The following is a 23,961-nucleotide window of genomic DNA, read 5'->3' on the forward strand; positions in this document are numbered from 1 at the left end:
GTTAAAAAAACCACACACACACAGAACATTTTCTCATATGATTTAAAGAGTTTGCATATGGTGTTCCATCAGGCCTGCATATCTAGTTTGTTTGTCTAGGTAAGTATTTTAAGTATTTTGAAGCAGTTGCCACTGTTTACATTAGGAAGACTTCATAGAAAAATCTGTATTTTTTAATATTCTTGAATAATTACATGATTGGACAAAATATGCTACGTAACAATGAGCTGTAACTATTAAATAGAGGCTGTGCTATTAGATGAGGCTTGTACTTTCCATCTCAACAGTTTCTGCTTTGTTTTCCTTAATTATTTTATCATCAACTTTGCAATTTTTTGTTTCTTGTGTGTTGTCAGCTCCTCATATTTGTTACACCGGCCTGGCTCATTTGGGTGGTTCAGTTTATGTCCCCTTGAATAAAAACTATCTTGTGAGACTGGGATTATTTCGGGCAGGATTCCATATCAGCACATTTTGCCCTACTTCATTATTTTTATGGTTGTCATATAATTTATCATTTGGATATTCCACAGTTCATTCACCTAGTTTCCCATTGTTGCAAAGGTAGGTTATTTTCCATGGTTTTGTATTATAAATAATGCCATAAAGAATAAATAGTATTGTATACATAGATGTCTTTGCATCTTTGTGTGATGTATATCCAAAGGACAGATTTCTAAAAATGGAGTTACTTACTTGAAGAGTGTGATTTTGAAATTTTCAAAGCTGTTGTCAAATTGTTTTCTAATTGATATTTCAACCAAGAGCATTTGAAAATGTCTTTTCTCCTGAACCATATCCCATCCGTATAGACCATCATATGTTTCTGGGTCTTTTAGGTGGAAAATTGAATTTTGAAGTTTAGGTTTGCACTTCTTTAGTTATATATGAATTTGATCATTGTTTCTAATGTTTATTGGCTACCTGTGCTTCATTTTCCATGAACACTTGGACTTATTTTTAAAATATTAAAGTTTACAAGTCTGATCTCTCTGTAAGTTATTTTGTTTTAGAGATCTACTTTTTATGACAGACTTATAGATTTCAATATTTTATTGAATAAGCTATCCTTTTCTTACTGTTTTGAAATGCCCTTTCATCACATATTGAATTTTTACTTCGGCTTAATACTCTTTCAGAAACTCGGATTTGCTCCATAGATCTATTTCAAATGATTTAAGTTCCTCAAATTTTATAAACCTAGTTTTACATACTCAGTAAAATTCCTATAACTATTATATAAAATTATGTTGCTGTTTTAATTATGTGAAAAATTATAGTTTTAGGAAAACTGTACTTCATTTTTCTTTAAATGGTAGTTATTTGTTATACATAATTAGAACAATGCAATGGAGAAAGTAAAAAGAAACGTCACCAAAATAATCCTCACTGATATTAAGGGTATATAATTCTTGATATTTTTATATGCCTATCTTTAGATGGAAGGTTAGAGAAAATGCTTGATAGAAATACTATAATGAGACATGAAAAAATAAATGTTAACTTTAATTTAAACAATGAAATTAAAGTGAAATGAAAAGAAGAAATTATTGGAATTCATATACAACTTTCTTTACTGTAAAGTTTTATTTCAGTGCTCGTCTAAGATTAATAAAGACATGAAAGAGTATAATGATGACAACCTTAAATTTTACTCTGTGTTGAGTGATTCTCTGCTATAAAATTTCATCCTCCTTTCACTCATCTCTTTTTTTAAATACAATGTTTTTACTTTGTCAGCTGAGATCCCTTTTCATGATCACATTCACACAGTTCCACGATTGTCTAGCCAAGGTTCTATATTTAAGGAGTCAGTTCTTAGACATACTCCTACAATAACTGTTCGTTCTTGTGTTTGTTTTTAATTTTTAATTGCCATTTAGAAAAATGGAAAGTAGCTTATTTTTCTTCAAGAATGGTTCATTAGTGTCATTGACTAAAACTCAATTTTAAATTTGACAGTATTTTAAAAAATTCTTTAGATATGAATAGAAACTTGTCTCCTAGGATATTTCTAGATTACTACTTTTCCTTCTTAGAATTGTGTGGAGTTGGTTTTATCTTTTGGTTTTTAATTGATGTTGCCTTTTTCTGCCTGGTTGTCTATAGACTCATTTCTTTTATCTTTTGAATTTCAGTTGCTTAAACTGGAATATATTTTGTGTGTGTTTGTTTCCCAAACTTTTCTTAAAAAATTGTATGCTCTTTTTAACATGTGGATTTAATTCTTTAGGAAAATTTTCCAGTTTTATTCCATCTATATTCATTTTATTTAGTTTTATTTTTCAGTCAGCAGCTATCCATATTTGGATCATATTTTTTTGGTCTATGTTGGGTGTCTCTTAGGTTCTCTTTAATATATTCAAATTCATTGTTTTTCTTAAATTATTTCAATTCTCAATTATTTATTCATTTAATAATTTGCTATTTTTGCTATACTATGTACTTTTTTTTTGCTGAGTCTAAACTTATTCATCATTATCTATTGATATACTTTATTCCTCCATTTATTTCGTTAAGTCTACAGTCTTTTACTTTTCATTCTCTTGTCGTATAATCTTTCAGCTCTTATTCTTTTGAGTTTATTTTTAATTAAGTTGTATAATGTGAAACATTTGTAAAAAGGTCAATTTTCTATGTAGCTAAGTTGAGATATTGTTCATTATTCTGCATCTCAAATTTTGTATATTCCCTGGATATCCCGTACCTAGATTCCTGCCATCTTTCAGGGCAAGATTGCTTAGCCCTGAGGGTATGGGGAGGTATAGAGAAGCCTATTGGCTTGTATAGTATTGTATATAATATTGTATACAATTTTGTATAGTTCTGGAACCTTCACTTCTGACATAGAGCACCAGCCACATGGTTTAGTTCTCCAGTTGTACCAAGTTTTTCCTAGTTTGTTTCTTACTGGATATAGGGGATACCAATGAAAATAGGGTAGTAATTTTGGTATACCGGTACCTGATATAGGGGAACTGGGAAAGGATCAGGAGCAGGCATGCGCTGTTCTTGGTCCTGCTTAGGAATCTGTGATTTCTTCTTGTGGCCACTGGCTTTTGTACTTTGATATGATGTATGTTCTTGCCATGCTCAGTTGCTTTAGGGAAGGAAAAGGCTGCAGGCCAAATCTGGCCCACCACCCGGTTTTGTAAATAAAGTGTTACTGGAACACAGCCACACCCACTCATTAACTTTTTGTCCGTGGCCCCTTTCATGCTTCAGAGGCATCCTTGAGTAGCTGTGACAGAGACCATATGGCTGACAACGCCTAAAATATTTGCTGTCTGCCCCTTAACAGGAAAAGTTTGCCAAACCCTGCAGTAGGCTAATTTTATTTTTCTTGCTGAATTTTGACTGTGTTATTTCATTTCCTTAGGAATCAGAGGAGAGAGATGTAGAGATTCTGTTTCATTACACTGTCTTGACATGGAAGTTGCTATAATGCTAGTTTTTAAAAAAATTCATGAAATAGTATAACCATCATGTTTCGTCTCTCATACCAGTGCTTGAAGTTACCAAAAATGCTAGTTAGATTAGCTCAGTTTATTTTAAATAAGAGTGATTTTATCCTACCAGGTAACCTCTACTAATAAATGAAATTATTTATATTATTCCTCTTTAATAATGTCCTTTTTTTCCCTAAGTAAGACTAAAGCAGTTAATTACAGTAGCTTTTCTAGAAGACTATTTAATTTTCTAACTTATTTTCTTTCACACTTCTTCAAAGGTATAAACAGTTTAGCCAAATTTTGAACAACATTGGAGAAAACGAAGGTGGTATTGATAAGTTTTCCAGAGGCTATGAATCATTTGGCGTCCACAGATGTGCTGATGGTGGTTTATACTGCAAAGAATGGGCCCCGGGAGCAGAAGGAGTTTTTCTTACTGGAGATTTTAGTAAGTACTTGAAAGCATTGAACTAAATAGTGATATCTTATTAACTATTTAATACATATATTTCTTATATTTCATATATTTAACCATACGGACATTAATGATTGCAAATAAATATCAGACTTTTCAGATAGAACCTTCTAATTTATTAAGCTCTTTGTGTGGTGCAGCTGTTTCTGTTATAATATGATACGTGTATTCTTGACTTTCTGTTCTGTAAAATCATGTACTAGAAATAACAAGGTTTATGAGAAAAATGCTATTAGGAAGACAACTCCAAATTTACTCAACTTTGTTAGCAAGCTATGACAAAACAAGTAGCAATCCAGGTAAAAATACTGGCATAGTTAAAGCTCCACTAGCATTCACACCTGGCTGGCTGGAATCATAGTTCTTGGATCCTCTGTATAGCCTTATACTCTTTTCGGAGACTTCAATAAAATTTCGGAGATAGCTAATCTGGTGAGTAACCTCCATCACTCATTTCTTTTTTTCCTTTACCTTGTTTTAGAACACAATGGGAAATCTCTTCTCAGCCTCGTCATTTGCACTGTTAACTGCACTAGACAGAGTTAATGCTATGGAAAGCAAAGTCAGGTTTCTAGCTTAGAGTCTGGTGGGAGGAAGGACTGTAATGTAAATAACTGTAATACAATCTACTAGGTTTTATTCTTGAAGGGTAAATACATTACTAGAATGATGACAAGGAAGAAAGTTCAGTTTTGAAAGTGGAATAACTGGAAAAAAACAGGCCTTGGTAAAGGTTCTTGATACAAGGAAAAGGAATATCAAAATGATCATAATCCTTTAATACCATAGAATGGTATAATATTTAAAATTTGATTTCACTGGGTTCAAAAGTCTATATGCTGTATTATTAAACTTCTATGGCATTTTAGAAACAGCAAAACTGTAGGGACAGAAAACAGATCATTGTTGTCAGGGATTGGGGTGGTGGGTAAAGGTTGATTACAAAGGGACATGAGGGAACTTTTGGGGATAGTGAAAATGTTTCATATCATGATTGTGGTGCTAGTTACCTGACTGTATGAATTAATCAAAATTTATAGAACTGTACATGTATATAGAACAAATTTTGATGCAATGTAAATTATTCTTAAAGGAACTTGACTTAACAAAACTTTGGGTTTTACATTAATATGCGTTGTCTAAGACAGCACTGTCCTACAGAAATAAAATGCAAGCAACTTATGTGATTCAGAAATTTTAGTAACAATATTAAAAAAGTGAAAGGAGAACAGTATAATAAAAGTTAATAATAATAAATTATATTTACCTAGGATATAAAAATATTATCTTTTTAATATTTAATCAATGTAAATTTTATTGATGAGATTTTTATTCTTTTATTATACCACATCTTTGAAATCTGGGTACAGCAAGTCTTAATTCAGATAGTAAGTTTTCATTGCAAATACAGTAATCTTTCAGTAACATTAGGGGACTTGTTCTACAACTTCTCGTGGATACCAAAATCCAAGGATGCTTAAATCTCTTGTATAAAATGATGTGGTATTTGCATATAACCTAGATGCATGTTCTCTTATACTTTCAATTATGTCTAGATTATTTACAGTACCTAATACAATGTAAATGTTGTATAAATACTTGTTATACTATATTGTTTATGGAATAATAACAAGAAAAAAAGGCTGTTTCAGTGTTCAGTGCAGATGCAACCATCCATTTTTCTTTTTCAAATAGTTTCAATCTAAGATTGGTTGAATCAGTAGATGTGCAACCTGAGGGCGGACTGCACTTAATTTAAAGTTTAATAAAATTTTCAGTTTAAAAGTATGTTCATATACCCAGTTTTTTTCCAAACAAAATTAAGAGGTTTCCAGTAACTGACTTGAATAACACTTTGAAAATTTAAATTTAATAAATTAATTAAGATGAAATAAAATATAAAATTCAGTTTCTAAGTTGCACTAGCCTCATTTCAAGTGCTCTATCACCTCTGGTAGCTACTGGCTTCTTTACTGTAAAGTACAGGTCTAAGGACTGAAAATAATTCATGGTGTAGTCCCAAAAATTAGAAGTATCTGGGAAGTTGTTGGAAAATTTCATGGACACTTATGTGAAAGACCATGAGATCTAATAATTCAGATTAGCTTGATGTGGTGGTAATTATTCAACGTATTTTGAGGATAAGAGACTACTCACTTAAATAATGTTTGTTATTAATAATTTTTTCTTTTACATAAACACAGGTACTTCCCCGTCACTGCCTTGACTTTTTGTTACTAGACCACTTAGAAATCTGCCTATAATCAAGGCATTCTATTTTACTAGTTTTCTTCTTTAAAATTCCACGTAGAGGTTGAGGATATTGAGAATGTTTAAGTTAAATTTTTATGTAAAGATACCCAACTACTATAAGAACTACCATTAATATCTGATAGTTGCATTTGGTCTCCCTACCCCCACATTTATGATGAAACCCGATTAACAGTTTCTATAAATATAAAAATATAGAAAAGAGACTATATGAAAACTAGATTTGTGAACTGTCATAATGACTATTGCTCATTATTGAAAGTTGTGCTGTATGTGTTTGTAGAATTGCATTTAAAAATTGTATGTTCTTGGACTTAATGCTTAAATGTTAAAAGTCCAGTAATTTAAAAAATATTGTGTAAATAGAAAACTAAAATTACCTGGCCCATATTTTTATTGCAAAAATGTCCTCTGTTAACTTTTTTTCCCAATTTACATTGATTTTTAAAATTCCACTCTGTATAAAGATGTATTGCGTCATTTAAAATTTCTCCATATCCTTGTGATAACGTTCATTTAATGATTCTCAGTCAACAAATATTTAGTAACTAATGGCATGACAAGCAGCAGATGTAATCAGTGGGCCTTTATTTTTATTGAAGAGATAAGAAAAGACTACAGTAAATGAAATTGTGATGGAAAATAGTTAAGGACAGGCAGTATGCTGGGAAAACTTAAATGTCTAATTTATTTTCTTTTGTAGATGAAAAGATGTCTCTTTATGCCCAAAGTTGTAGGATCTCAAAGTCTCTTTGGGAATTGGGATCTCAACCTTTTTTCACTAATGGGCTTTGACTTTCAAAAACAAACAAATCAACAAACAAACAAACAATTTGAAAATTGAGAGTGGAGTCTGAATTCTGAGCCAATGATGCATTTAGAAGGTTTCTTTGTAAAAAAAAGATATACACATGGGTCAGTATGACTTTAGTGAACACAGAATTTTTATTGTGATGACAACCTACGCGAAAATATACTCTTAGACAACTGAACTAACCATGCCTTACACACACACACACACACACACACACACACACACACACATACACACACACACATATACACACACACACACATACACACACACATATACACACATACACACACACACACACATATACACACACATACACACACACACACATACACACATATACACACACACACATACACACACACATACACATACACACACACACATACACACACACACACACATACACACATATACACACACACACACATACACACACACATACACATACACACACACACATATACACACACACACATACACACACACATACACACACACATACACACACACACACACATATACACACACACACATACACACACACATACACACACACACACATACACATACACACACATACACACACACATACACACACACACATACACACACACACATACACACACACACACACACATACACACACACACATACATACACACACACATACACATACACACACACACACACACACACACACATACACACACACACACACACACACACACACACACACACTTCAGGGATTCTGTATTTCATTTTTCCCTTAACATAAAATCCATTTTTTCCTAATAATGGTTGAGCAAAAAGAAAGATTTTTTTCCTTTTTTTTTTTTTTTGTGCCTACTGACCTGAGACTATTTTAGTTACCGGTACTTAGAATAATCAAAGACAAATGCTATTTAAGAAATAAATTGCCGGCTGGCCTTAGTGGCTAACACGTGTAATCTGTAATCCTAGCACTTTGGGATGCTGAGGTGGGAGGATCACTCAGGTGTTTGAGACCATCTTGGGCAACAGAGATAGACCCTTTACCAGAAAATAAATAAATACAAATAAAAAACTAAATAAATCTTCATGAATTGGTGTGTAAAATAAAACATCATGGGATTTAGAGTTCAAAAACACAGCTGAGTTCTCTAAACAATGGTTCTTCCTCTGGCTCATTGGGGTTTAATGTGATGATATTTGTTTTAACTGCCTAACTAGTTTGCTCCTAACTAGATTGTGAATGTGAGAAATTTTGTACCTTAATCAGTGCTACAGAAATGTTAATTGGCAAGATTTAAAAAAAAAAAAAAACCTCTTATTTGCAAAGGTCTTTTTATTTGTTTCAGAAAATTACTATTAATTTCAAAAGGCAGTTGAGCCTTGCAAAAATAAAATAGTGTGTTTTGCCAAAACTCAGGCAGATTTGCCATCCACATTTTAAAACACTACTTGGAAAACAGCTTCACTTTAAATATAGTACATATATTTTTCTTTATTTGAGAGAAAATACAACAATCATTTCTTTTTCTTCCAGTCATTTTTAAACAACTATTTTTTTTAACTAACAGCTGCCGCAGCAACCTAGAAGGATGGTGTACATATATTGACATTCATCAGGATTGAACTCTTACCACTGAAAAAGTATTTCTGGTTAAACTAGAAACTTCTTTAAAGGGCTGAGATGAATTTCTAAAACTTTGAATCATCTGCAATACAGCAAAGACCCATTCTTTAGAAAATTAAATGTGCTTTAAAATATACTTGGAGTTTTGGTTCTAAATCATGTTTATTGCAGGTTGCTAAATAATTGAAAATAACTAGCTGCTTTCCAGTATCTAGATGATAATAAGAGAGAAAGGCAGTAAACTACATATGTCAATATAAAATAATTGGGTTCCTGTTTGCTATAACGGAAAGCATTTCATTTAAAATTACTAAGTCTGGGAGCTAGGCACCTTTCAAATAACCTAAATGTCTATCACTGATAGACTGAAAGAAAGGAAAAAAGAAATAAACCCTGATTTTTATGCCTACAGAAAAAGGAACCACTGATATTTTTGCAGAGCGGGAAAGATAGCAAGAAGTTTTTACCTGTTTTTTTGGGCCAATTTTGTCTGTAATTTTTTTTTCAGTTATATAAGTTTTCAGTGTCATAAAAGCCTTTATATTTCTTAATCCTTCTTGCACTGAAACCGTGCTACTCAACATGTGCTCTGCGGACCAGCGGGTTCTACGAACTGTAATCTGTTTTCAGTGATATTATCAGAAACTGGGAATAAGCATTTAGGAATGTTGATAGCAAATTTGGCAGGGTCATTTTATTTCTGTAGAATCTAATAATTATAATACAAAAATTTGGGCTTGAGTTTTAAGACTTTTTTCTTTCAGTTTTTGAATAATTAATTTTATTTACATAATTATTAGTATATGGTAAAATTAAAGTGTTTTAAGAAAGTTAATTGGTACATAATCATGGTCTGAGAAACCCTGCTATGAAAATTAGTGATCATTATTTATTGGTTTAAAGCCATTTCTGGTTCAGGGGTGTAATTCTGATACCAGCTTCTTTTGGATTTTCTTTCTTCATCTAATCTTTTGTGTCTCTGTTAGTCAGCTTTCACTGTGGCATGACATTTTACAAACAACTCCGATGTTTTGATGGCTTACAACAACAAAGGCCTCTTGCTTGTTCATGTTGGCTGTAGTTGTCAGCTGTGGCTCTCCGACAACTCTCAAATTCACTGCACAATACAGGTTAATGGAGTAATCCCAATATGGGGATACACGGATAACATCAGAGAGAGAGAAAGAGCAATGAAGAAACTCTGGGATGGCTCTGAAAACATCAGCCTAGAAGTAACATATGTGATTTGTACTTACATTTCATTAGCCAAATAACATGGCCAAGCCTTATGTCAATGAGGCATGGAAGCCAAATCATCTTTTATGGGGAGGCTTGTGATGGTTAATACTGTCAACTTGATTGGATTGAGGGATACAAAGTTTTAATCCTGGGTGTGTCTGTGTGGGTGTTGCCAAAAGAGATGAACATTTGAGTCAGTGGACTGGGGAAGGCAGATCCACCCTTAATCTAGTGGGCATAATATAATCGGCTTCCAGTGAATATAAAGCAGGCAGAAAAATGCGAAAAAGAGATGAACCTAGCCTCCTAGCCTACACATCTTTCTACCCTGCGGGATGCTTCCAGCCTTTGAACATCAGACTCCAAGTTCTTCAATTTTGGGACTTGGACTAGCTCTCCTTTCTCCTCAGCTTGCAGACGGCCTGTTGTGGGACCTTGTCATTGCGTAAGTTAATACTTAATAAACTCCCCTTTATATACCTATCCTATTAGTTCTGTCCCTCTAAGAGAACCCTGACCAATATAAGGCTCATGAAAAATTGGGAATAATAATGTATGACCCATCTTTGTAATATACAGTGTCAGCTTCCCAGATTTTTTGATATTCTAAATATCTTACAGTCTTTGTGGGAAGAGAGTTGTTTTGGCAGGGTAGTGATCCAGACGGATTGTTGAGAAGATTTCTTGACTTGTGAACTCAGATGATCTTCAAGGAGACTTTTATTCGATAGACATTTTCAACTCCCCATGGGTTCTCTGTGAATGCATTTTTGTTGTGTGGCTTCCCTTCAATTAGGTTTATTGGAAATTTTTCCTAGAAAGAAAGTTTTTGGAGGCAGTCTTGGAATTCTAGATAATGTTTCTTTTGGCACAGTGGTAGCAAACTACAAGGTGCAAAAAGAAGGCTTTAGGTTTGTTAACCAAACCAGTACCTATGCTGAGAAGTGACCTCATTGACATATGTGAACCTAAAGTAAGTATTCAGCAAATACTGTTTTGTAGAAGGTTTTTCAGTACTTCCTTTGGCTTTCCAGCCTGATGTTGTTGCTCTCACCACCTTAATCTGTTTTACCTAATGGGTTGTTCACTTTCAATGGAGTATATGTACAACAGAGGTTTACTTAACCAATCTCTGTTTACTAGACGTAGTGAACTTACTTCTGCTTAACAGATTTCATTGTAAGTGCTGCTGACTGATTCCCAGAGAATACTGAGCACAGGTAGTAGACTATAGTCTACTACTACTTTCTCCCATACAGTTCTGCTTCTACCAGTTATACTGTGTATCAGTTTTCCCCCCAATCCCATCAATGCTATTTTTTCACATTATAATTCTATAACAATTTTACATAAAGTGATGATCTATGAATGTAACAGGAACGAAAGTTACTGCATGTTGGGAAAATCTCAGTAAGGATAAGTTGTAAAAAGTATTTTGAATTAAGTATGCTTAAGTGAACTTAAAAAAAAGATACAAACCTAATTGAATTTTACATGTAGATTATTTTACATGAGTCTTTTTGTTTTCGTTCATTTTTGTCCAGAGGGAGTTGGGAATTATAAATGTTGCATTGGAGATGTATGTTCATACAAGAAAGTATGTTACAAAATCCTTATCAGAGGACCCAGACTTTAGTTTTATGTGACAAGATGGGTGAATATATATTTATATTTATGTTTTAAGTTAAAATAACATGTTTACTGTTTTGTGTATGTATGTACTTTATTATTCCCTCTTTTAACTAATATTTTCAACATAGATACCAACTTCTGGGCCCAATTGTGCTGGATCATGGAGCTTTGTTATAATGCCTAATGGGATTATTTTTACTGAAAGCATCTTTACCTTCTGGGATTTTAGGAGATTGCTGTTAGAGATCTTGTGGTGTTGTAAGATATATATACATATCTATATCTATATCTCTATATACCTAATATATATTAGATATAAAATTTTATATATATAATATATAATAGTAATATACCTAATAGATATCATACCTAAGATATCATACCTAAAATATAATATATAATTATATATATTAGGTTTTTATCCATGGTTCCTGGCTCATAACACCCATATCTCTTGTTACAGTCTTTCGTTAAAATGCTGGGTGTGTTAGCCTTTAAGGGTAGGCCTCAGGAAACAGAATCTTTCTTCTGCCTTCCTTCTACCCACTCCAAGGCAGGACTCTAATCTTTCCCCACCTTTCTGATTGTGTTTGCTAAGACTCTACCCTGAGAGGGTCCTGCTTCATACCCTGGGGGGGCATTCTTCCATAAAAACCCAAGAGAACTGGATTCTAAGAGCTTCCTGAGAGCTGAACACCTGGGGGTGGCTTGCCCGGAGAGGGCATAGCAGTTGTCTGCCCTGGGCTGGGCGCGGTGGCTCACGCCTGTAATCCCAGCACTTTGGGAGGCCTAGACGGGCGGATCACGAGGTCAGGAGATGGAGACCATCCTGGCTAACACGGTGAAACCCCGTCTCTACTAAATACAAAAAATTAGCTGGGTATTGTGGCGGGTGCCTGTAGTCCCAGCTACTTGGGAAGCTGAGGCAGGAGAATGTCATGAACCCAGGAGGCGGAGCTTGCAGGGAGCCAAGATGGCGCCGCTCACTCCAGCCTGGGCGACAGAGCGAGACTCTGTCTCAAAAAAAAAGATGTTATCTGCCCTTTCTCCCATACCTTACCCTATGCATGTCTTTGTCTGTATCCTTGCAATGTCCTTTATACAAAACTGGTAAACATAAGTAAGTGCCTTCCTGAGTTCTGTGAGCCACTCCAGCAAACTAATTGAACCCAAAGAGGGGACCATGGGAATCCCAACTTGAAGTACCAGAGGCCCAGGCTTGTGACTGGTGTTTATTGGTGTGAGGGGCAGCCCTGGGGACTGAGCCCCCAGCATGTGGGATCTGACACTGTCTCCTGGTAGATTGTGTCAGGATTGAATTGGAGGATACCCAGTTGGTGTCTGCTGCTTGATGGTGGGGAGAAATTCCCACACCTTTGGTCGCAGAAGTCGTCTTCTGTGTTGACGATTGTTGTGGTGTCAGAGTACAGGAAAAACGTGGTTTGAGAGTTTTTCCTGGTATGGACCTTAATGCTAGAAAGTAGATTTTGAACCGTGTAACATAAATATAAATTTTCTAGCCTCATATTGCTTTTTAAAAATATTCTGTTCGAAATTTCTGCTCTGTAGATAATACAGGGCTTTTTGTTAGGTTTCAGTTTTGGTATTTCACTTGTAGTTAATGTCTGTAAAACTACCTTGTTTATGGTTGTTCTTTAGCAGTTGTCTTTAACTTTTCATCATTTTATCTATCAAGTTGGCTTTGTGAAACTCACCATTTACTTAGACAAAGAAAGTGCATTATTCATATTCTCTTATCAAGTTAGATGTTTTCTTAGAGAAGTGATGTTCTATTTTATAACAGTCACATCTAGCCCCAAGTGTGACTGATTACAACTTATATCAACATTTTTTGTATCTTGATCACAACAAAACTATTCATTTTAAGTTCAGATTGCATTATTCTAAGAAGCTGTCACTTATGATAGACGTTTAAGGCAGTTTCCATTTAATTTGTTGATAATTTCTTTCTTATGCCACGGGTAGCTTATCTGAGTATCATTTTGCATTGTGAAGAGGTTTACAGAAATGTGGTAAATCTGTCACAGGTGTACAGCATTGTTTGTTTTGCTCATCCAGGCAGTTGTTTCATGCAGGTGAATTGGAATTCACTGACTAGTCTTGACGCTTGGTCTGGTTTATTGTCAAGCTTTGAATCTGTAGCTCTCTCTTCATTTCAAATTATTTTCCTCTTTTCCCTATTACTGTCTTGTATTCTTTATATTTTCAACCCCTGTTGAACTATTTTCTTTTAAGAAAAAAACTAGAAGTACTTTTAAGCTTGAATAGATCTTGGGGGGAAAAAATGAAACTTTTGCTTCTTTGTATTATAGCTTGCCAGTTCATCATGTAAAACTATGAAGGTATTCATTTTAATTATGACTGCCAGAGACCCCCCCCCCATTATGGACTCCTGAAAAAATGACTTAGCCATCTTACTCGCTTGTAAATCAGTGGCAGAATTGCTTCAAATGTGTTATTTAGCGATTAGGAAGGTGAAAATAATACCACATTTTTTTTCAGCAAGAATGAATGACCTTCAATATGGATGCCATTGCCTTTTAACAACCATGGACACATAAGTGAGTTTTAACCCAAATCTTGCAGGCCTGTTAATACTCTCGCTTTTTGTATTTATTTTGTTTCTTCCTTTTTCATTTTAATATTTTAAAAGTTAAAGGATATTCATATAACCTAACATTCACTCCTTTAAAGTACACACTTCAGTGGTTTTTACTATACTTTTTATGTTTGCAACCATTATTACTGTCTAGTTTCAGAACACTTCCATCAGCCCAAAAGAAACCTCATACCCGTTAGTAGTTAGTTCCAGTTCCCCTCTTCTTCCTACCAGCCCCTGTCAACCACTAATCTAGTTTCTGTCTCTATGGCTTTGCCTATTCTGGACATATCATATAAATGAAATCATACATGTGGGTTTTGTGTCTGGCCTCTTTCATTTAGCATAATATTTTTAAAGTTCATCTATTTTGTAGCATGTAACAGTACTTTTTATGGCCAAATAAAATTTCACTGTATGGGTAGTCCACATTTTGTTTATTAATTCCTCAGGAGATGGTCATTTGGGTTGTTTCTATTGTTTGTTGTGAATTATACTGTTATGCAAATGTGTGCACACATTTTTGTGTGGATATGTGGTTACTGACAAGGCCAGTCCCCTCCAAAAATGGAGTCTTTCCATGTTTGGCGCTGCCAAGCCAATATGCAAACTTAAAGTGGGTGTCAAGTAGTACAGGCTTTATTCAGTGGCTGTGGAATTGAGAAGAGGGAGCTTGGCTCACACATCAACTTCTCGACTAGTGAAGGATGAGGGGGTTAAAATGTAGTGTTTTTCTAATGAGGGGATTCGACATTAAAAGCAAAAGGAATATTCACGATTTTTCTGGAAGTGGACGGTGACCATTTCAGAACTGGAGTGCTGCCTTTTTTGTCCTTTTATGGCCTCTTCCAGTCATTGTCGTGGCGATTGTGAACTGTCATGGCACTGATGGGAGTGCCATTTAGCATGGAAATGAGGTTATAAGGAAGCCTGAAGTCTTTCTGACGTCCTTCCATTGGCTGTCTTGGTCCTAACCAGTGTCAGCTAGTCTGGCTACAAAGGAAACTGTATCGTAGGCATCCTGTTTTTTAAGGATAAGCAGAGTTAGGGCAGGGTAGAAATTCAGCTATGTCACATGGGCATTACACTGGGTAACAATATACTTTTGATTCTCTTGGGTTGTCTTGGTTATTGATGCTCTTTCCAAATTCATCTGTTTTGCCGTGTTGGTCATTTCCTCATTTACCCTGTGATCCTTTCACTCATCCTTCTCTGCCGTCCTCTCCACATTTCCAAGCCGCACTCCCATGGCTTCTGCTTCTCTTGAGTTGGTTTAGTGGGTAGCACTAGTGGAAGACTGGAGAGTAGACGGAGCGGGGGAGCTGGAGGATTCTCCCCTCCTCCTTTGCTCACTCTTGCAATCTAGAGTAAGGCTGTGCCTCTTGAAGCAGCTGTGTCAAAAGAACATAAATCACCAGAGCCATTTCTGATTTTATTTGCTTCCAAGTGACCCCTGCTTTCTTTAAATAGCTACATTTGTACATCCTGTTATGTATCTTTCTCTTCAAAGAGGAAGAAAACATTTTTGGTTCATTTGTTCCTCTCTCCCACCTTCTCCCTTTCTCCCTCCCTTCCTCCTCCTTTTCCTCCTCTCTTTTTCTTCCTTCTGTACCTCCCACTCCTTTTCTCCCCCCTTCCCTCATTTCCTTCCATCCTTCCTTTTTCTTAGATATCGCTTTGATCATCTTAATCCTCAGCAAGCCTGGTAACTAGTGTTAAAAAGAGTTTCAGGCTTACAAAAAGGCTCTGGGTTCTTAGGGAAAAGAAGATGGTACTTTATTTCTTAATTCACATGAAGTAAGAAATTAACTTTGTAGCAATTATCACAGACTTCTGAAATATCTAAAACAATTTATACATGATTACCAGTACACCTAAACTCTAGACAAGTAATATCAAAGTTTTATTCTGTTCCTTTTTTCCTGTTGTTACAGAATATAATCTTAAAATAAAGTGCTTACTCTGTTAAAATTGTATTTTCCTCCAAATAGTGTTGATATTCACATCTAATTCAGTATACATATAGTTTATATATATATATGATATATAGGTGGTTGTATATGTGTGTTTGTGTGTTTCAAAAATCTGTTAGGGTTCTTGGTATTAGAAGACTATATGAAAGATCCAGAATTTAAATTCAATAGCTTCTTTATCATCTACCCCTGCTTTCCTTCTCTTAAGTAACAGTATTTATTGAGTCTCTTCTGTGTGCCAAATACTGTGCTAAGTCAGTCTTGGAAATTCAAGCAATGCACAAGAGGGACAATAACCTTCTCACCTAGCAGAGGAAATGGGTGGTTTCTTCCTAACCAGCAGTCATTGCCTGAGCTCATGTATTAATACCATTAAATTGAAATTTTGATGTTATTATAAGTAGTTGTGGCCATTATATGATTTTTTAATATAAAAATAGATACAATTTTATAAAGATATGTTAGGAAGTAATTATAAATGGATACTTTCCTAAGTACTTTCTAAAGTCAAAAAATAAATCTTGGAATATAATTTAATAATAATTATAAACCATGTACTCCTTTAGGACACTGTTTTTTGAGGATTGTGTTTGATTGCATTTTTTTTTTTGGGTAATATTTTATGTGTTTATTTTTAAACCAAAACTGTTGAACTGAAAGTTTGAGGTATATTTCCAGAGAATCTGTAATTGATTTAAATGATACATGAGACCTTTTTTGTCAAGCTGATCTGAGCTAGAAAAAAACCTCTTAGAATAGCTGCATTTAGATTTTAATGAAACTAGGCAGAAAGGAGACTAAAGTGAATTTCCTTTTTAGTCTTTTAAATGAAAAAGTGCATCATTTGTCCTATATATCTTATTCATCATCAGTCATAGCAAAGCATTCATTCCCATGAGAGAGATAATAGAGTCAGAGCCGAGAGGAATGGAAGATTGTCATTCAATGCAGATGAGTTTTAGTAATATTCTTATCGTGAAAAATTGGGTTGCAAAACCTTAAGATTTAAAATTAAGTTGCCATAGATATATTTAATTAAAAGTAGATTGCTTTAACCTTTCTTTAAGTTAGAAATAGGTTTAAAATCTTAAATTAAATTTATAGTTAGTTTGTATTGAACTTGTATTCAGTACTTGCCTTTAATAGGAATTCTTTATGAAGTTTAGCCCAAAAAAGGCACATTTTAATTGAATTATTACAATGAACATATAAAGAAAGTTTCTGAAAGCATTTTATAACAGTATATTGGATCAAAATATGGTTCACTTTTTTCCTGATGGAGAACGTTACCTAACTTAGCAAACCAAACTAAAAACTGAGAGCAAAAGGGGGCTCTGCATTCTCAACTCCTAACACCTCGTTAGCACACATAGCTATATTTCCTGGTGTTTTAATGTTTTCACCAGATGGGGTGGGTTTTTATTCATAATACTGCTCAATGGACATTGTTCTTCTGAAGTGAAAGCATATGAAGCATGAAGTTACTGAGGTTGAAAAGCAAACATAAATGAGACTGTATATGGTGCACATTAGTTGGCCAAATTGCAAACTTCCCCTTTATGTAATCATTTTAGGTTAATTAGAAGAAATTAGAGGGCTCCAAACTTACTCTGTGATCCTATCTGATTGAGCACTTTTAATCCAAGGCATTAAAAATAAAAATATGATGAATGTAGAAGGATGTGTGGCCAACTACCAGTCCTCACTGTACTCCTGGCTCTGCATCACCTGGTTTCAGGATGTGGGTCTCCCTTGTTGTGAGAAGATGCTGAAGTCTGGGCTGTGTGGGTCTTGGCAGTTTTGCCACCCGAGTAAAGTCATAGGAGTAGGCATGGGTAATAAACTTCAGAGCAATTGCCACAGCTCCAATCTATGATCACACCCTTGGCTACTGTCCATCAACTCGTTATAGATCCCTTCCTCTAAGAGTTACTAAGTCAGAAGTAGGGTTTTCTCTTTTATTGGTTTACTTTTGCCTAAGATCTACCCAGATGAATAATAATACTACTTTAGGTGCTTGATTCAACTGTACTATTTTATTTACAAAATTAATTATTTATTATTTTTGAGACCTGGTCTTGCTCTGTCACCTAGGAAGGTGTACATGACCACGGCTTAATGCTGCCTCCAGCTCCTGGGCTCCAGCGATTCTTCTGCCTCAGCCTCCAGAGTAGCTGAGACTACAGGGGCGTGCTACCATACCCCACTAATTTTTATTTTTTATAGAGAGGAGTGTCCTGGTATGTTGCCTAGGCTGGTCTTGAACTCCCGGGCTTAAGTGACCCTCCCTCCCGGCTTCCTCCTGCCTCGGCCTCCTTGGGCTATAGGTGTGAGCCACTGCATCCAACCAACTTTAGAATTCAAATTTTATTATTAATTTTTTAATGATTAGGTCATGCTGACTAGCATAACATATCTCAGAGTAATTGCACATATTAAACCAAAATAAACTGTTAAAAGTTAAGTCTATTTACTATAATTTTCATTTCATTTTTAAAGGAAAAGCTTTTTTATAAAATAGTCCATTTTTATTCTCCTTTTTCTTCCTCTTCACAGGGTGAGGAATCACAGACTGAAATCTCCTGTAAATATATTATCATTAACTGGAAGGAAATTGCAACGTTACAGAGTTGTTAATCTTTTCTCATTTAAGATCAAGATTCATTCACTTTCAGAGGCTGAACAAGAAGGCATGGTCATGTTAGGCATACAGAAAACTGGAATCCATTGTTGTTGCAAGCAGATGGATTATCCTCATCTGGACTTTATTTTGTTGCCAATCTTCATCATCAGCCATATAGGAATAGCTTTCTGTGTGCAGTGCTTCAAAATACAATGAAATGAAATTTTGTGTGCTAGAGCTAGCATAGTTCCTAGAATCTAGTATGTTCACATAAATGTTTCTTTACTAATTCATTTTTGCTTTGTGTTAGTAGGACTTAATTATGCTTACAGACAATTGTAATGTCTAGCATAGGACAATAATATAGCAAGACAATAAAGAGAATCATAAATAAAATGAGACAACAATAAGGAAAACGGCAAGATGATAAAGACAATAAAAAGTAGAATAAAATAGAAACACAATAAAGACAGTTATAAATGGTTTAACCCTTTTATTAAACAACAAAACAGCAAAAAAGAGGATTTCCATCATTTAAATTTGTGTTTCATGGTGATGATGCTGTTATGGAATGGCTTGGAGTTATTAATTCTGTTAGGATAAGTGCTAATGATATCCCAATTAATTGATTAGCAAATGTTTCATAAATATATTGGAAAAATTTACTATTGTAGTTTTAAACAGGCACGTACATGTAACTATAAAATAGTGAGTAGTTCTGGTAACTGTTTATTTAATGCACATTTATTGTTTGCTGTGTGCCTGACCCAGTACCAGAGCTGGAGGAGTATCTGTCTTACTGCTTTTTGGTTGGTGTTTTTGTATCTAGCTCTTCCTGTCCTATTTGATTGATAGTGTTACAACTGAGATATAGTTTATTCATTTCTTTGGGAAGCTTAATAAGAGGAATTTAGAGACGAAGTATGCACACACAGAGCTAGCACCGAGGGGATGTACATATGACTTTGGTTGGTGTTGAGTGTCTAGCTGATGTCAGAGAACTGAAGTCCACGTTATTTCTGGAGGACACAGTTATTTCTGGCAGGACTTCATAGTTGTGAAGATCTTACTGTGCTCCTTAGAAACGTGGGGTAGGCGCAGAGGACGCACAGAGTTCTCTGTTTCTAGAGCATTCAGTTTATAACGTTTATGTAGTGGACCTCTTGTTGCATGACTTTTCCTTACTTCAGCTAAAGACAGGGCCTTGTCACACAGCCACAAAAGATTAGGCTCACAGACAATTTGAAGGGTGAGTAAGGCACAGTTTTATTGGGTAAAAAGGGAAAAAATGGGAAACAGGGATCCTCCACAAAGCCAGAATCCCTGCTGGTGTGCTTTGAATTGAATCCCAGGTTCCACCCAGGAAGAGGAGGGGCCAGGCTCCTCCCCACTGCAAACAACACTAACATCCCAGCAGGAACATACCACAGTGCATACTCCTCCCAGGGCACAGACTGGTGGGAGTTTCTCTGGGGACCCCTTCCCCGCTGGCTGCCTCAATATGGCCAGTGGTCAAGAGAGGCTGGAAGAAGCTTAGTTCAACAACTGGTAGAGTGGACTCGCCCGCCAGTGATGGGAGGCTGTGTGTGAGATGATGACGTAGGGCCTTGCGGGCTATTCTATGAAGTAGTTAAAAGTGACAAAACATTTTAATGATTTTGTTTCAAATTTAAGCGTTCTTAAAATCTAATCAGTGGAGTAGTTAAGGAAAACATGACTATTCACTTTGTTCGACTTTAAACAAATGGCTATTACATTAAAGACAGAAAACATGACAATTGTTGGTGCATTAAATGTTCTTTGTTTTAATGGAATTGCCCTAATGGCAGTCAGATTTGTTCTTGAACATGTTAAGCCTCCATATAAGTTGCCAGTATTTTCCTAAAATTGGGTCCCTGATTTCTGAAATGGGAGTGAGGAAAGATGTGAAAATTGATGGCCTCAAGCTTTTTGAAATCCAAATTGAAACTTGTACTACAAAGAGAGAAGTTTAACCTGAGAGTTTATGCCTGTATCAGCATGACACAGAGTAGCAATTGAAGTTTTCTTACACCCTACAGATCTAATAAACACGTTGGTTCATTTAAAAGTGATTCAATTTTCTTGGATTTTAGATTTCAGAAAAAAAGGAACATAGTCTAATAAATTATGTCCTGTATGTCTAATAAATGTAGAAATTACATATAGAGGTTTATTTTAGATGCTGCTAATGTTTGGGCATAGATAATTTGACATTTTGTGAATTTTTAGATTAATAGCATATTGAACATTTTAGAATATTCGTTTTTTAAAATGGTGATATTTAATATGTTGAATGGATATAGTTCATATACATAATAGTAATTGCATGTGTAATTTATATATAGTATTATATATTATATATATTATTTTTGGCATTTAGGACATAAAAGAAAATTAAGATCTGTTTTAAAATACAAGTAAATACATTCATGTCATTCATGTTTTTTAAAATTACTGTACTTTTGCTTTTAAATCTCTGTCAACATAATTTGGTTAGTGACCCATACTAATTGAAAAGGTTAACAAAAGGAACCACCTAGATCTTTTGTGCATTTTAATCATTTATATTATTTGCTAAACCCAGGTATAATTCTTATTAATGTAATCTTAGTGTATAATGGAGTCTTATTAAAAGAATACTATTTATGCTCATTTGCAGAACTAAAAAGAAATGGTTTTTTTGGGTGAATTGTATTCTTTATTACATGTTCAGTTGCCAAGTTAGCTTAATATGATCTTCATTTGGCATAAAAAGGTGAACATTTATTTTAGTAAATACTTGTTGGGTACTTACTCTGTGGGTGATTCTGTATTAGGCTTTGGGGTGCAAAGAAGAATAAAACTTGATGCCTACCTTCAGAAAGCTGGCAGTCAAAGAAGGGAAAAACAAATCAATATAGACAAATGTAGTAAGTGCTACATATAAGCAAATGTATTAAGTGTAGTTAGTAAGTGCTATGGTAGATGTAGGTGTAGGCTACTGTGGGAGTTCAGAGGGAGTTATCACTCTTCATTGATACACGAGTTGGTGATATCCACAGTAGTGCTGAGTAGCACACTATTTCCACACTTTGTGTAACAATAGTAAGCATTTATTTTCCACTCATGCATCTGCGGATCTGCTAGAATGACTCTGCTTTTTTAGAGGTTTTGATATGCTTAGGAAGGGTGATGGAGTAGCAAGCAAGATTTTTTGGTGTGGAATGAGGCTGCTGGTGAGTGATGAGGAGAATTTTGGAAAGCATTATCAAACTTTATTGTGTGAAAGGTATAAAGATTGCTATGGCAGAATTGTTTTGTTTGAAACTCCGTGATGCTAAATACTCCAGACGGAATGGGGCGTCTCCATCTACGATGTTTCGTGACGTGACTACTTTACTTTGATGCTACTCCAGACCCCTTGATCTCTTTTTGAACGTTTCATCTCTTTTGAACTTTGAGCTTCCACCGTGCTCACCTTGTAAACCTGTAATGTTTGATTTTTTTCTCTGCTTTTGCATAGCTTCTGGGAACAGTGAGGGAAATCACATAGAGATGTGAACTGCTGCCTCTACAGAATCATGGCCATCAACATTTCACAGAAATCATTTGCACACCCCGAGCCTGCTCTTTCTAACTTTCTCCATGGTAGCTATTTCAGTTTCACTACTCTCCTCAGAATCCCTGATTTTACTGCCTCCTCGTTTTTCATTCACATAATAGTTGCCTTGACTTCTCAGAGAAAAGACAAGCCACCAGAAAGGAAGATTTTTGACTTTCCAATCATTTTCTGAAAAACGTCTGTGTGTCTCTATTTATCCTTTCCTTGCGCTTTCAAAAGTTGGTAGAAGAAATTACTGTCACAGATCCATACTTTGAATCCTATTTTCTTTTGTGTCCTTAATATTGTACATCTGTTTACCTCTTCTTCTCCCCTCAGCCTCTCCATCTGCTGCTTTATTTCCCTCTGCATATAAAGTTGCTCATCATTCTTCTTCTCTAAATATATTAGAATGAAAGACAATACCTCTTTCATTTCTCTGTCAGATTTCTAGAATGATACCATAGACTATTGGTTACAAAACCTGTGTGTGAATAGCAAACATTTAGGGAGCTTATAAAAGTAAAGATCCACTCCTGGATCTGATTGACGGATCTATAGTAGAGTCTTTATTGTTTTCGAACTTTTAAAGATAACCAGGATGGGGAACTACTGTAATAAATGAATATGTATTAATACGGGTGACACTGACTGTGTAGTGTGTGACAAAAGGTTACAAAATTGTAAGTTAAAAGAAGTATGTATATACTTTTATATATATTTTATACTATATAGACACATGCATATGCATATAAATACCTATATAATAAAAAATGAGGAGATTTTATACTAAGGCATTAATAATGTAGAGGTGGATGTGGTTTGAGTATGTTTTTGTGTCTTTAAATTTTATTTATTTTATTTTATTTTTGAGTCAGAGTTTCACTCTTGTTGCCCAGGCTGGAGTGCAATGGTGTGATCTTGGCTCACCACAACCTCCACCTCCCAGGTTCAAGCTACCTCAGCCTCCAGAGTAGCTGGGATTACAGGCATATGCCACCTCACACGGGTAATTTTGTATTTTTAGTAGAGATGGGGTTTCCCCGTGTTGGCCAGGCTGGTCTCAAACTTCTGACTTCAGGTGATCTGCCCACCTCAGCCTCCCAAAGTGCTGGGATTACAGGCGTGAGCCACCGCTCCTGGCCAGTGTCTTTAAAATTTATCTATATATTTTTTTGTATGCAGAATATATCCTTGTTTTGCAATAAGAAACAAAAATAATGGTAGAGGTTAGTACCCCACATACCTGCATTCGCTATTTTATCTTACTTCCCTGCCTCCTCCATTTAGGTATCTTTTCTTCCTTTATCTTCCTGCAGTAGTAGATGTTGTAGTAGATGCTGTAGATGACTACTTCTAGTTTCTTACAATTCCCTTCTCTCTTACTTTATATTCTCTGTCCCATTTAAAGAACCACACAAGCGAAACATTATTTTTCTCTGCCACCCCTAATAACCAAACAGTCGTCTTACCAAATTTAACTGTGACGTAGCTTTCAAATGCACTCCTTCATTTTCATCTCCATCTTTATCGTTGTTGTTTGAGAGATCCAACTGAGGTGGGTATCACTGAAGCCCAAGGAGGAGGAACCAGGACTTTCAAATGCCAATGAAAATGCACACCGCTTGGAGTCGGCAGAGAAC

General features: G+C 35.2%; 1 protein-coding gene across 4 annotated transcripts in view; it reads left to right on the forward strand.

Moving 5' to 3' along the window:
* Positions 1-23,961, forward strand: part of GBE1 (1,4-alpha-glucan branching enzyme 1) — a 263,149-nt gene that overhangs the window by 47,188 nt on the left and 192,000 nt on the right. For 2 of the 4 annotated variants that reach the window (XM_077991015.1, XM_077991014.1), the window contains exons 1-2: positions 245-564; positions 3,731-3,900. In XM_077991015.1, coding sequence (XP_077847141.1) covers positions 260-564; positions 3,731-3,900 — 475 coding nt within the window. In that variant the 5' untranslated portion in view covers positions 245-259. 4 annotated transcript variants of the gene reach the window in all.

This window comes from Macaca mulatta, chromosome 2 (genome assembly GCF_049350105.2).
Source record: "Macaca mulatta isolate MMU2019108-1 chromosome 2, T2T-MMU8v2.0, whole genome shotgun sequence".
NCBI lineage: Eukaryota > Metazoa > Chordata > Mammalia > Primates > Cercopithecidae > Macaca > Macaca mulatta.